Source organism: Hippocampus guttulatus, chromosome 10 (assembly GCF_054856545.1).
Source record: "Hippocampus guttulatus isolate MCC_2025c chromosome 10, RoL_Hgut_1.0, whole genome shotgun sequence".
In the NCBI taxonomy this organism is placed as follows: domain Eukaryota; kingdom Metazoa; phylum Chordata; class Actinopteri; order Syngnathiformes; family Syngnathidae; genus Hippocampus; species Hippocampus guttulatus.
In genome coordinates this window covers 12,163,605-12,177,114 of record NC_141270.1, presented here as the reverse complement: position 1 = coordinate 12,177,114, position 13,510 = coordinate 12,163,605, and the positions used below count along the sequence as shown (strand labels likewise).

General features: G+C 42.6%; 1 protein-coding gene across 4 annotated transcripts in view; it reads left to right on the top strand.

Annotated features, from left to right (window-relative positions):
- The window catches only part of macrod2 (mono-ADP ribosylhydrolase 2), a 372,441-nt gene extending 361,214 nt beyond the window's left edge, over positions 1-11,227 (top strand). For 2 of the 4 annotated variants that reach the window (XM_086122655.1, XM_086122653.1), the window contains exons 16-18: positions 7,455-7,493; positions 8,492-8,563; positions 10,237-11,227. In XM_086122655.1, coding sequence (XP_085978781.1) covers positions 7,455-7,493; positions 8,492-8,563; positions 10,237-10,259 — 134 coding nt within the window. In that variant the 3' untranslated portion in view covers positions 10,260-11,227. The remainder of the gene's footprint in view (positions 1-7,454; positions 7,494-8,491; positions 8,564-10,236) is intronic. The other 2 variants (XM_086122657.1, XM_086122656.1) reach the window with 1 other exon arrangement.
- The last annotated feature ends 2,283 nt before the right edge of the window (positions 11,228-13,510 follow it).

Genomic DNA, 13,510 nt, shown 5'->3' with positions numbered 1-13,510 from the left:
AATTCTTCCTCCTGCCTGCTTTTGTCTGAAATGTCGTCTTCCAAAAAACATGATGAATCTCCAGGGAGTGCAGACGGAAGCGTAATGTTGATTCCGAAATCTTGATGGACTGGCAAAATGTGAAAATGGCTGGCTGTAGAAGTCATTTGTCATGCGTCTCGCAAATCAATTGGGAGAAATGAAGTGTTCTCTTGCCGTCTATAATAGACCACTTGCTGACAGCTGCCACTGTAACAAGATAGTCAATGTTATTCATTCTCTGTGGTTTTAATATCATAACTGTTTAGTGCATGTTTCTCTTGAGGTCTGCCAATTAAGCTGCCCCATGGCTGACCTTTGTGGTGATGGGCAGGACTTTACCAGCACTCCCATTTTTTAATTTTTTTTTCCCTTCCAGTCGAGACAAGCACTTTGATTACACTGACTGCTTCATTGCACGATTTCCTGTGGAAAGCCAGGCGCTGCCCAGAGGAGGCATCACTCCCTAACTGCAAATGAAGGCCTGCGCTGCAGCCTCTTGTCACACATACAAACATTCCCTGTTTCCACATCCATCCCTGTGGTGTATTCGATTAAGGCGGTGCAAGTTTTTCATTACCTCTGCGTCAAATTAAGCACAGCTCCGACCGTCACCGGATTGATATAGTAAGCCACAATCGCGATAGAAGAACGAGCATTGAGCTTTTTGCAGCAAGTGTGGTTAAAGTGTAAAGATGATGTAAAGTTATTCAGCAAGTGATGAGAGAGGAGCCGGCCACCACTGACAGCAGGTATGTAGGTCACACAGGGGGAGGTGTCTTCTGCATCACCCGCCCTCTTCTGTGTCTATTTTTGTGTCATCTCCTCCACCTCTTTTCATTCTTCACTTAATCCGGTATTCACTCACGGCATCTCATCTCCGCCTAACTCTTGAATGTTCATCCACTGTGGCCGCCTCACACTGTTAGGACTGCAGATTAAAAATGACGTGAAAGAGAAATCAACACATCCAGCAGAGACACTTGAGCAAACGTTCATCAATGGTCATTTGTTTTCCCGATCTTAGGCACAATATGTCGTCAACGTTGTCTTCTTTCCGGCCTTCCAGTCATTGACATTTTCTCTTTGCTTTTTCCCAACACAAAGCAGATGGTGTCCTGTCCTGTTGGCTGAGTCATTCCAAAGACTCCTCTTGTCAGGCAATGTCCAAGCACTTGTACTGAGTTTGGGCCTCTTCAGTTTGTTTACAGGACCCTAAACCAATTCGGAGCCGCAGCAGCGCAGTCGCTGTTGCAAGGTTACTCAAACCCACAGGGGAGCACAATGTTACTTAGTGTTCACAACGCCTCGGCCTTTCTTTTGGAGAAGAACGGCCGAATATCAATGAAAGCTCTTGTCTTCGGAGGTGGATAGCCAAGAGAGGGGCAGTCTTGAGGTTTACAAAGCAAGCTTGTTTTCATCTCCTGAGCCTTTAGGTCACGGCTCAGTGCTCCTTAATTGGCTCAGATTGCCAGAGAGTGTTCTATCCTAAAGCAAAGAAAACTCCAGCTATGAAACGTTTACCCCCCTCGGACACAAGCTATTTTCCACCCTCTTGTTTGGAGAACAGAGGCTCATACAGCTAAGCTATTTGCACGAGCTTCCAACAACATTAACATATGAAAATGGAATTCTTTCCACATTTACCTGCTCATTAATTCTTTTGGTTTAGAAGTTGTTGAGGCCCACCAATTCTTGTTTAGCTTAAAGTGGAAGATGTATTTAATTATCTTTGCATTTGGGCACATCAGGCCCTCAGCTATTCGTCCATGCAAAGTTTAATGAGGGTTTTTTTTCCCCCTCCATGCTTGTTTAATATACACGGCCTTGGACAGACCAGGACCAATTTACTCCTAGGCCACCTACTTCGTTCTCTGAATATATTTCCTTTTTCAGCCAGTGCAAGCAATGAAAAACACTGTGATGCTGACCTTGACATTTTCTTCCCTTATTCTCTCAAAATGAAGTGCTGTTGGGCAAGCAATGGCCTTCCATCTGCTTCATGAAAGCTGCAAAACTTTAAACTCTTCATCAGATAATCAGCTTAAGAAAATGCAGCAATGAAAGTGATTCGCTCCATAATTGATTTTCAAGTGTGATCTGCTTCGTTTTGGCTTCTGATACTTCAAATAGTTGAAGAATTAGCTGCAGTAATGAAATCTTTCTGCCAACATTGAGTCCTTCACTGAGGTAATGACAGGTTACGTCCTTTAGGCTGTCAACAGCTGGTTACACATTCGAGCTAGCTAATACCAAAGCTCCCCTCTCTGACATAAAATGAAAAAAGGTTCCTCTGAGGGAAGATACACACCAACTTCTTTCACTTTTCCTCTTTTCAAGAAATATAGTGGTGGAATCGCAGAGAGTGGAAAATCAGGGGGCTGTAGTAAAGAAGCCGATAGTCGCCAACACTTCTTTCAGGAACCTTAAAGGGATACTTCATGTACAGTTTTTAGCAAATTTCAGCGGTAAAAACTGAAAATGCCATTACATGTGCTCAGGACTCATCTAACAACCAATTACAGGTCATATGAAGTGAACAAACTGAGCTTCTTATGCGGTTACTGGCCCGTGTGTGGGGGTTTTTTGGGGGCAGGGGGCTGCTCCTGACAAACTGCCTTTGTTTTAAAATACAGTTGAATCGCTCCAATAGCCATACCAGGTGTTTAGGCGTGCCAACATTTGTGAGAGTTTAGGACATCATGGTTGTATCATATTTTGTATCAACAAAAAGCCACAGCTTCTTTGAACTGGCTGTTTTTCGTAGTTTTCTCAGTGAGGTTACATTTGGTGAGGATAGCAGAGGCTGTTTCTTTCCCAGTAACGAACCCGATTCGTTTCCTAGAAATCTGTGGTATGATGCATTGTGATAATCTCCCTTTGCCTTCCATCAGCCTTTTATAAGTAGGAGAGAGCAAATTGATGGTAAATTTGTTGCAGCAGTTCTGTGATCCCGGTAACTATCTTTTCTAGGTAGAGTGATCATCTCTGATCGTCTTTGCTCCTTGCAATACAGTGTCTATTTCTGCTTTTATCAATTTTTCAAGGATCTTGCTAAGCTGCTTTTCCAACCTTTATTTTTCTTAATGGCTACTTTGATTTTGAGCTGTTTCAAGTGCCTCGGGAAATGATTCCTTAAGAGGTTGCCATATTGTGTCTGAGCCAAGGAGTCGCTTGTCATATTCTGTCCATCCATACTTTGATTTTATCGGCTTCAAAAAGCACCTTGACATTGTTGTCTTTAATGGCAGTGCTAACTTGTAGTCATCGTTTTTCCACTGATGGACGCAATGAGCTGGTCAAGGGTTTTGGTGTCCCCACACTTTAATGACCTGCCTGTGCAATCTGTAACAATTTGCTTGCCGACTTTGTCTTGATGAATTCGCACAAGGTTCTGTTTTCTTCCTTTGGCTACCAGGTGAGGACCGTGTATGTAACTAATTCCATCTACGCTGAAAGCTGTTCACAGCAACTACCTTGTTATGACTGCGCCAATTAAGAAGTAGTTGCCCCCGGTCATGACCTTCCCCACAGCCATATTCAGATAGCGCTGACCTAAGCCAGTAGTTTCTCCGGTGACTCACTTCTCATATTTAGTATTGGTCCCTGGACTGTCTCCACAATATTCTGAACAAAATAAACCATCTTTCACACACATGAGAATTGCAGGCTAAATAATTTGCTGGGGCACAAATTGCTCCAGATCATTGGTACCATCAATCTGTAGGACCTCCTCTTCATCAGTCTGACTAAGAAGAGGTCAGATCCTCTAGATTGCATCTCTTTCCACTTTACTGACAAATGCCAAACACAACCCTTAGGGCCCATAGTGTTTTATGGTGCAGACCAACCCGCCAATCGCATTTTACAATCGGTCATAACGGTTTCTTGTGTGCATTTTGAATGCTAGTCTGGGACAGACTAACCCCACACACAAGTAATAATTGCACCTTCTTTTGACAGTGGAATAGCGGTGATGCTAAGAGCCATGTTGAGCCCATTAGGTGTTGTGGAAAAGGGGCAAAATTACGTCAGAGGTTGATAACCCACGAGGTGAGCGGAACGGTGCTCAACTGCTGATCCGAAACAAAACTACAATATTTTGGGGGAGGAAATGTCCTTTGTAATATTGAGTTTGTGTTGGGAAATATTTGCAATACTGGAAACTTGTCCATTTTGAGTGCATGGAATACTGTGGTTGCAATGCAATCATGCTGATACCTCTTGTTGCCAGCTCTAGTCCAATCAACAAATGGAAGGTGGGCTCGGTGTCATACTTGTCCGCGTATGAGGATGACTTAAACCCAGCTCATTTCCTTCCTCGTCTTATGCATGCAAATAGCGTGCACTTAAGGTGCTGATTGATTTTCTATTGTGGTTGTTTTCCGTGTGAGCATCGACTTGTTCAGACTCAAGTCACTCATCTTTGTGAAATTTGTGTTCACAATGTCTGTCAGCAGAGCCTCGGATTAACTCAAATTCTTTCATCGTGCATACGAGTCATTTGCATACCAAAAAGGAAAAAGTGAGACACTTTCAAGTACCCCTCAGGGTCCTTGGTCGGAGTGTTTGGAACCGCTCGTGTAAGCTGTCTCGGTTCCTGCTGAGGGAGTCAATTCTGTCTACTGTTTTTGTTATCAGCCCTCAGTGGAGTGGGCCTTCCCTTCACTAAAACCTTGAAGGGGACTGTTGTTTGTCCCCCTTCCCCACCGACCCCCATGTTTATGTGTTTACCACAATGCACACACATACTCCCCTAAATTGATGGGCTCGTCACTGTCAGCACACATTGGAGTGAAATTATTAGACAAAACCAGACTAATGTTTCCTTAAGGAGATCCACGTTCATCAGGCCGCAATGAAATTGTGACATTTTTCCTTTGCTTCAATCGCTAATTGGTAGTCGGAAAGGAGATTCTATGACAGCAGGATTGTGTCTGCTCAAACAAAGCAGAAGCATCTGGAATGAGGCCAGTGCTTCAGTGAGCTCCTGCTGCTGAACACAAGGCTGTTGCTATGATGCTACGCTAGCAAGGATAATAAGGCAGACTTGACAGAAGCTCTCTTCCCACACACCTCACAATATCCTCATTTCACCAACAAGCCATCTGAATTGTGAAGTGTCGATGTTTGGAATTAATGGGAGGAAAAAAAATAAATGTGTTCCATTAATAATTTATGATGACTATTGGCTGAGTTTGGTTGATTCTTATTCATACTGCGTGTGAACACATTAACATTTTTTGACAGCAAGCTATGAGGCATATTAGAAGTAAATCTTCTCCTCTGATATATTAATATGCATCAACCGGGCACAACATGAGGGAGACTTGCTGGTTGCTAGATCTCATGCAAGAACGGTATGCAGAAACTTTCCAGAGATGACAAAGATATGAATGCTCATTTTTGTTTGACACTCTTCAAAGAAGTATTGATTTCACAGTAGGTTTGTTTTTCTGGCTGTGCAGTGGTATCGGACTGCACAGCATCATGTCCGTTTTTCATACAGTAGTCCCGCTGTCAGGTTTACATTTTGTATTTTTGAATTGGTACATCACTGACAGAGCGAGTCAATCAAAGCTCGGCGTTATTGTATTTAAAAGATGGATTTGTCTTTTTGGTATAGATATAGGCCTATCTCTGGTAGCAAATCGTAATTATTTGTGCATGTGGTAACAGTGTTGTCGAACATTAATGAGCTAAATTTAAAATAGATGCAGATAAGACAAATTCTACAATAATTTGTTTCATGTAAAAAAATACAAACAAACAACCAAACTGGTTAGCACATTTGCCTCACAGCCGAGAGGTCTTGGGTTTGAATTTTGACTCAGGTTTTTTCCCTCCCCGTGCTTGTCTTGGTTCTCTCCGATGACACCCTTATTAGCTGAAGAGTAAAAGTGTAAATGTGGCCACGAGCAGTTGTTTTTCTATCCATCCCTGTGAATGGCTGGGCACCCTTTTAGGGTGTAACCGTCATCTTACCTGAAGTCAGCTGGGATAGTCTGCAGCTCACTTATGATCCTAATAAGAACAAGTTGTACAGAAAATGGATGTATGGATCTCAAACACTTTTGTAACTTTCTTGTCAGAATATACCCAATAAATAAATGAGTTATAAGGAAGTTTACCTTGATGCCAAATGTGGTCAGTTTTGTTGTTTAGGGCTTAACTGCAAATAGAGGTACATATGATAAAAGTAGAGCTCTCACAGTAATTGCTGCTTGCATGGACATTTATTGTGCCTTTTTTTTCTGTTTTAATTAAAAACTCATTCACTCCCAAAGACATATTTATATGTCTTTTCACACTCCACACGTTCAACCACAGATACTTTTTTTTCAATTTTTCCAAGACTTAGGATAAAAAAAAGGGGGGGTGGGGGTTTAGAATTGGCTGGTACTGAATGAGTTACCTTTTTTAACCTCCTATTGTGCATTGACGGTTCATTTCCAGAACCTCAGCACTTAACTTTGTTTGTAGATGCTTTTATCCCCTCAGGGCAATTCTGTGCCTTGAGAGGAATCACACACACACAAGTCTGAGACCATTGCTTCATCCTTCCTACCGTTAGTCTAACAGGGATTAGAAACTTCACTTCAGATAGTTGCATCAGATAAAAATCCCTTCTGTCTTGGAGAAAACTATTTTTTGAGTCAGCATAAGAGACAAATGGAATCAGAAAGGTGAAAATTTCCAGCGAACAGAAGGCGGAATGTCAAACAGTGATGTAACCTTAGCACAAGCAGGCAACGCAGCAGGTAAAAATTGAAAACAAATTAACGCCACAAAAAAAAGGCATTGTATTATAGTTTACATTGAACTCCATGCATCATCCTAGGTCATTACCACAGGTCGCAACCTCTTTTACCAGCGTCACTCCTTGCGTGTCTTTTGGCGCGAGCATCTGACCTTTACTGCAGGCTGCAGAATGTTTTCAATTCTAGCTATTCGTTCGTAGCCAAGCGGTTGTATTTCACGCTGCTGCTGCTGCTGGGCCGCCGGGGGAGAGCGGGTATTTTTATGGTGTGCTTTGTTTGCCTGATTGTTGTTGCAAAAGGGGGAAGCGGCGAGGTTTGCTCGGGGAGTGAGGAAGAAGGAAGGAGTTGTGTGACTACAGAGATAACAGGCCGTATAGAGAATGCGGAAGGAGGTTTAGTGCGGGAGGGTGGTTGGGGGGATTTCGGGCGGCCTTACAGGGATGGCAGTTTGTAATTAATTTTGCACGCATCTCTCTCCCTTCTCGCCTATGTTTTTCTCTCTTTTTTATATATTTATTTATTTATTTATTTTTTAAGTGCAACTCAAGAGGCACTGAATTTCCAGGCATGAGAGGCCATTAAGCGGAGCTGTTAAACATGTAGTATCATGGCATTATGCAACTACTTAGATGTTTATGAATTATATCTACAACTCAGATGTGCTTCCCATTGCAGTTGTCTCTGAGACCGCCACACCTGGCACCAGCACTGGAGGTGAGCAAATCACTTGCTTCTCCATCCTGCCCCCTGTTGTTAAAGTAATGTATTGCAGAAACTCACTGCCCATTTTCTTTCCTCTGTTACACCTTTTTGGGTGGGCGGCTTCCCTGAAAAATAACCAATCACAATTTCTATTAGGCAAGAAGCAAGTAACATAACAGATGTTGATCGGCAAAATCCAAAGAATATTTTGCATGATTATTGATTTGGCTTACATTCAAACATATGTGGGAAAATGGGCTATCATCCGATGAAACCAAGGTTTAACTTTTAAGCCGAAATTCCAAACGGTATGTATGGTGCAAACACAACTCTGCTGATCACCAAAAGGAGACCAAACGCACAGTGAAACATTGTGATGGCATTTTGTTTGTCTGCTGGAATCGAGGCAAGCCAGTTGGTCAAGGTGAAGGGAGTTGCGATGACAAATACCAATTATTAACACAAAAGATCCAGGCTTCTGCTAAAAAAGCCAAATAAACAAGTCAGGAATAGCCTCCTAGAACATTTGAATTTTATAAGAAGTCATTTAGTTTTCCAACGGTGGCAGATGTGTGCTGACTCCCATTTTGCATGAGTTGGGATTTGTTAATTACGGAGAGCCACAGCCCCAGTTATTTGTGGGTGTCAACACTTATGCAACAACATTATCTCAGTTTATTTCACTCATCCTCTTTTATAGAATGTTTTTGTTTTGTTTTGTTTTGTTTTTCAATTGAGTTTGTGTTTTATAGATGGCATAAATGGTGTTTCGTACCACAGCAATCTGGCATTGGAACAGCAGTGTTCATTTCATCTTGATAACTTTTTTACTCCAAGTTTAAAATCAAATTTTATGGGCCATCCAACCAAAAAGTTGGCTTATGTCGTTTTTGCCTGTACAGCTACCATCACAATGTTGAAGACGCACATATTCTTGTCTTTCTCAAGCGTTCACACTCTGCCTTCTATTGTCTTTCTCTCTTTTCATGCCCACTTCCTTTTTACTTTAGAGGGGATAAAAGATCATGCTGAGAGTTCAGGGGAACACGGATCCATTTTGACTGACAGCATGAAGTCCAAAGGTAAGGCAAAATACAGCGGATGCGTTGCCGTTTATTCAGAACGCTACAAAAGGAATTAAAATTCACTCCTGAGGTTGAGCTTTCCTCTGAGTCGCGTAGCCAAATCTGTCGAGCCGCGCCGTGCATCCAAGTGCGACACGGCTTCGCCCTCCTCGTCTCTCTGCTGTCTCTCCCGCAGAGCTCATGCTCTCCTCCCCATCTGTCTCCATCTCTTCGTCTTAGCAGGCAAAGACATCAGGCAGACAGTCCTTACGTGCGCCTTCAGGGCCAAATGCATTTGTAAATGCACCCCCGCCCCCCACCACAACTCCATCTCAGGTCTACAGCTATGACCCTGGTATTTTGGTATAAATGTGTCAGCACGTCTATGGAGATTGAGTGTGATAAATGGCCTGCAAACTCCACGATCAGACATTCAATAAATCAAGTGTGCAATACATATTATTCCAAGGAGCAGACAAGACAGACTGTAGAGGCGATAATCATGCAAATAAATCATATTTGGTAATAATACCACGCTGTTATTCTCAGGTGCCCACTGAGATTTGGGCATAATAACAGGGCATGTAATTTGAATGAAGCAGTTCTTACAGAATACGAAGAATGTGGGTGTCTGCGTGTGTTCTTCATTTCTTCTTTTTTTTTTTCATGTCAATAATGGGAACGTGTTTTGATCAGAATCCATTTCCACGGGAGATAAATCTTAGGCAACCACCGTGAACTGTTACTTTGGCTTAAATCAATAAAGCAGGACAGTAGCATCCCCCCAACCCCCCAAAAAAGAAAGCACAGAAAAACAGGTTGTTGTCAGTAAAAGGGTTTCAGAACTAAAGATTGCTTTTGAAATAGGCATCATGCAATATTCGGATTCTATTTCTGGGATAATTAAATGTTCAATACATATGGCACTGAAAAATACAAATGATCCAAAAACATGCATGGCAGGCTGATTGGACGCTCTAAATTGTCCCTAGGTGTGTGTGTGGGCGTGAATGGTTGTTCGTCTCTGTGTGCCCTGCGATTGGCTGGCAACTGATTCAGGGTGTCCCCCGCCTACTGCCCGAAGACAGCTGGGATAGGCTCCAGCACCCCCCGCGACCCTAGTGAGGATCAAGCGGTTCGGAAAATGGATGGAAATACAAATGAAATGAGTGTCTGTGGGGCTTATATATATTTTTTTTTATTTTTTTGGGTGTCTATTCATTTTTAAAGACCACTTGTCAGGTGAGAGGACACTGACCTTGGCTCCCATTTTCTATAGGAGCACATCCCAAAGGTGCTGTTTAGCCTTGTGATGGCTTCAAATTCATCCACACCAAACCCATCCCAGCATTCATTTATCAATGTCAAAATGAATACATCTTCTCTTTTTATAATAATTTGATTATTATTATTGATTTCAATTGATTGAGACGGTGTTTCATACCAAACAAAACGTTCTGAAAAAGTGTGAGTCATTATCAGTGACGATGCCGACCTTTTCAATGTGACTTTTAATGAATGAAGCAGCCACTTTTATTTGGATAGATTTGCCCAAGATCGTCAGACCTCAAAACAAAAAGGAAGCGCCGTTGTACACAACGCGATTGTATATCTAAATGAATCTTGGAACCAGAAACAAAACCCTGCCAAAATCCTAATTCGGAAAATAACTTGACTCTCTGTGTGTGTAGATGCTGCTGAGAAGAAAGAATGACCGCCTGAGGGAAGGACAATCAACCTCATCTGACAGCCAGCAAACTGAGTGAAGGCCATTCACGAGAGAATCAGACAAGCCCAACGGCGGTTTGGGTGCTGTCACGGGTTCAGGACATCCCGTCGTTCACATTTCCAGCTTTGTTTTGCCCTGTTCTTATTTGTTAATGCGACCCCGAGCCCTAAAGTTATGTGCGTCCAAAACCTTCCGGGGTGGACTTGAACATATCAAAGAGAAAACATGAGCCATACCTCAGTGTCATAACGTTTCAAGCGGGCCAGTTGAATGCAATGAGATGAAGCGAGTCTCTTTCTTGGAGCCACGCCCATGAGGTGAGCACGCTATAAGTCGGGCTCACATATCAGTGAAGTTTAGTTCATTCAAGTCAAATGTCTTTGCTTCAGGTGCAAGGTTTCTCTTTCACCCGCTTTGATTAAAACTGCTCTCCTAAACCTTTTTTTTTTTACTTCTCAAAACCCACACAGGATAAACGTTGATTGTCTTCTAACAAATGGACTCGCCATCTCCCTTTCCCGCCTCTGACACAACCCCCCTTCCGACTTTAACCTTTTCTTCACCATTCTCTGTGCATGCCAGCAAATTACTTTGACACAAATGAGTCATCTCTGCTTGTCTCCTTTTCAGATTGTCAAATATTTGTGGAAGAATCTGCCTTATTTCGCATCAAACGTGCAATCGATTATCACACGGTTAAGGAGACGATCCGGATATTATTTGCATTTGGATTTCATTTTATCATTGAAGTCATGAAAAGGCTACTTACTACCTGTTGATTGTTCTTGAGCTTATTCGAAAGATTTTTTTTTTTCGATGTTCTTCATGGCTCCCTTTCGGCGATGCCACAGTGAAGATCAAATGGGTTAGAGTTCTAAGAAATGTTGCCTTCATACTTTGGTGTTTGCGTTGCTAAAATATAACTAAAATAATTAATAAAGATTGAAATGGGAGTTGCCGTACATTTTTGAATGCCACACATCTAATTTTGCCTGATGACAGGATCTCATGTTTTATTTAATTCTGATTGCATCGGGCGCAGTTAACATTACCTCAGCTCATACATTATACGCGAGCCGCTGTAACAGAGCAATCAGTCGGGCGTCTCTGGGCAGACAGGAATAATTAGTGCGTCCTGTGATCTCCTGCACGCTACCTCTCAGGCGTCCCCCTGAATCAAATGAGACGAGTTGTGCGACAGACCTCCTCACCTCAGAAACCCGCCGAGAAACTCCAGCAAGTCTTGATGCGAGCGTCTCCCGTACTAGCGTTTCACACCAACGAGGTTGCCGTGCCATCCGTCTAAAGGAGAAAAGCTTCTGTTTTGTTTGCATGTGTGCTTTCTTCACTTGCCACTTTGGCACCTGCATTGCCAGGGCAGGTCAAGGGAATGAAGCTTCCAGTTTGAAGAGAACCCATTGAGAGACTGTTGAAAAGTACAAGTTGCTCGCTCGCCGGGTTCACCCTAAAGTTCATTTATAATAATGGCACATCAAGTTGGGATTTGCAGCTTGAATAACACTGGCACACAAAAAAAAGGCCACGTGATGAGATGCACATCCGTTACTAAACTAACATTCACTCTTGAGCAGCAAAAAGCATACGTAGAATCGCTCCGCCCAAATGTTGGTTTTCTTATTTGTTGTTGTTGTTTTTTGTTTTTTGGTGATGCTCCAGATTCAAGCAGGAGAGCGAAAACAAGACAAATTATAACTCAACAAGCAAGTCACACACCTTGTAACCCCCACACTAAGCGTGACAAACACACACTTCTACCCCACGCTCCTCTCAAAATAAGTCGGCCTTCTTTGATGATAATTTTTCCATTTACAGTACTTTCATCCAACAGAACATATGGTTTGAAAAACGGAAAAAAAAGAAAAAAACGGTCCTAGAATGACAAAAAAATTTCAGTCAAGCAAGAAACAGGTAATTGCGTATTATAAAGACATAAATGACTTTTCCAGGGACATTCAGCATTGTGAAGTGCTTCAATACAGAGTTATGTGAATTTCAATGACAACCTGCTCACCCGCTTTCTCTGAGAGGTCAGAAATTGATCAAAAATCATCTTCAACCCAAACTTCAACATTCAAATTATAACTTTTTTCTTACTGAGGATATAAATATATATATATATATATATATTAGTGCTGCTTTCAGCACTTAGATGGGCACATAGATATCACGGCATCGCCAATTCTATGGAGGCTGTTTTTTTTGTTGTTGTTGTTTTGTGTTAGAATGACAATTTTTATTGCCATTGGACAGTTTCCAATGAATTGTCTTTGTCTTTATGTGAATTGATTTTATGACAGTATTTATAAACACCAAAAGGGCCTCCAATAGCTTTCCGGTGAAAAGGTGACAAGTAACAAGTTTTCACACCCCTTTGGCAGCTTCCATATTTATGTTCCACCAACTCGCTGAAAGGCCAAGCGGATGTCAGGACAGATTGTCCCTGGAAGAAAGCAAGTTTAAATGTTAATGACTTCATTTAAATGTTGCATGTCAGAGCCGAGGGTTCCGTGAATCGCAGCCGTAGATCAGTGTCGGGGGAAACGGCTCCGTGGCCCTGCTGCCGTGCACGAGCTCTTTGGCATAACAGCCACTTCAGTGCTACAATAACAAAGCGCATATTCCACAAAAGCAGCCCGCGGCCCTTCATTCTCCTCGCTCCAACGTTGGAATTGCCGCGGAAGAAATTGTTCGTCCGTCGCCGCAGAACAACAATGGCAGCAACAAATCCAACGGATCCGCACGTTCACCCGTTTCCTGTTGGTGACGAGCTTGAAAAGGCTTTGATTGACACGTGTAATTTTCATGTTTGTCACTTTCTATCTGGCAGGCCTCATCAAGGTGCCGCGGGATGATGTGCACCATTTATTCCATTTTCCACATGAAAGCTCTTGGGGACCCGGCTTACATAAACATGCATTACCAGCCCCCCACCGATGCCAAACCATGGTGAGCCTGCGCCACGCTTGATGTTAACACAGCACAAACAAATTGGGGAGAAGTAATTCCAGCTCGAAAGCGTTAAATCCCAGCATAAGATAAGCGCTTTCATCTGAAGTACAGTGTTTGTCCTTCATGAAAATTCATCATCACCAGCCCACAAGAGGCAGAGGCAACACCACAGGTGAACTAAGCTGAGATAAACACTCTAATTGGAATGAAAATTGACGCCACTCATTATGGATGCCTGCCTTCAAAGGTGCGGAGACGCTCGGAAA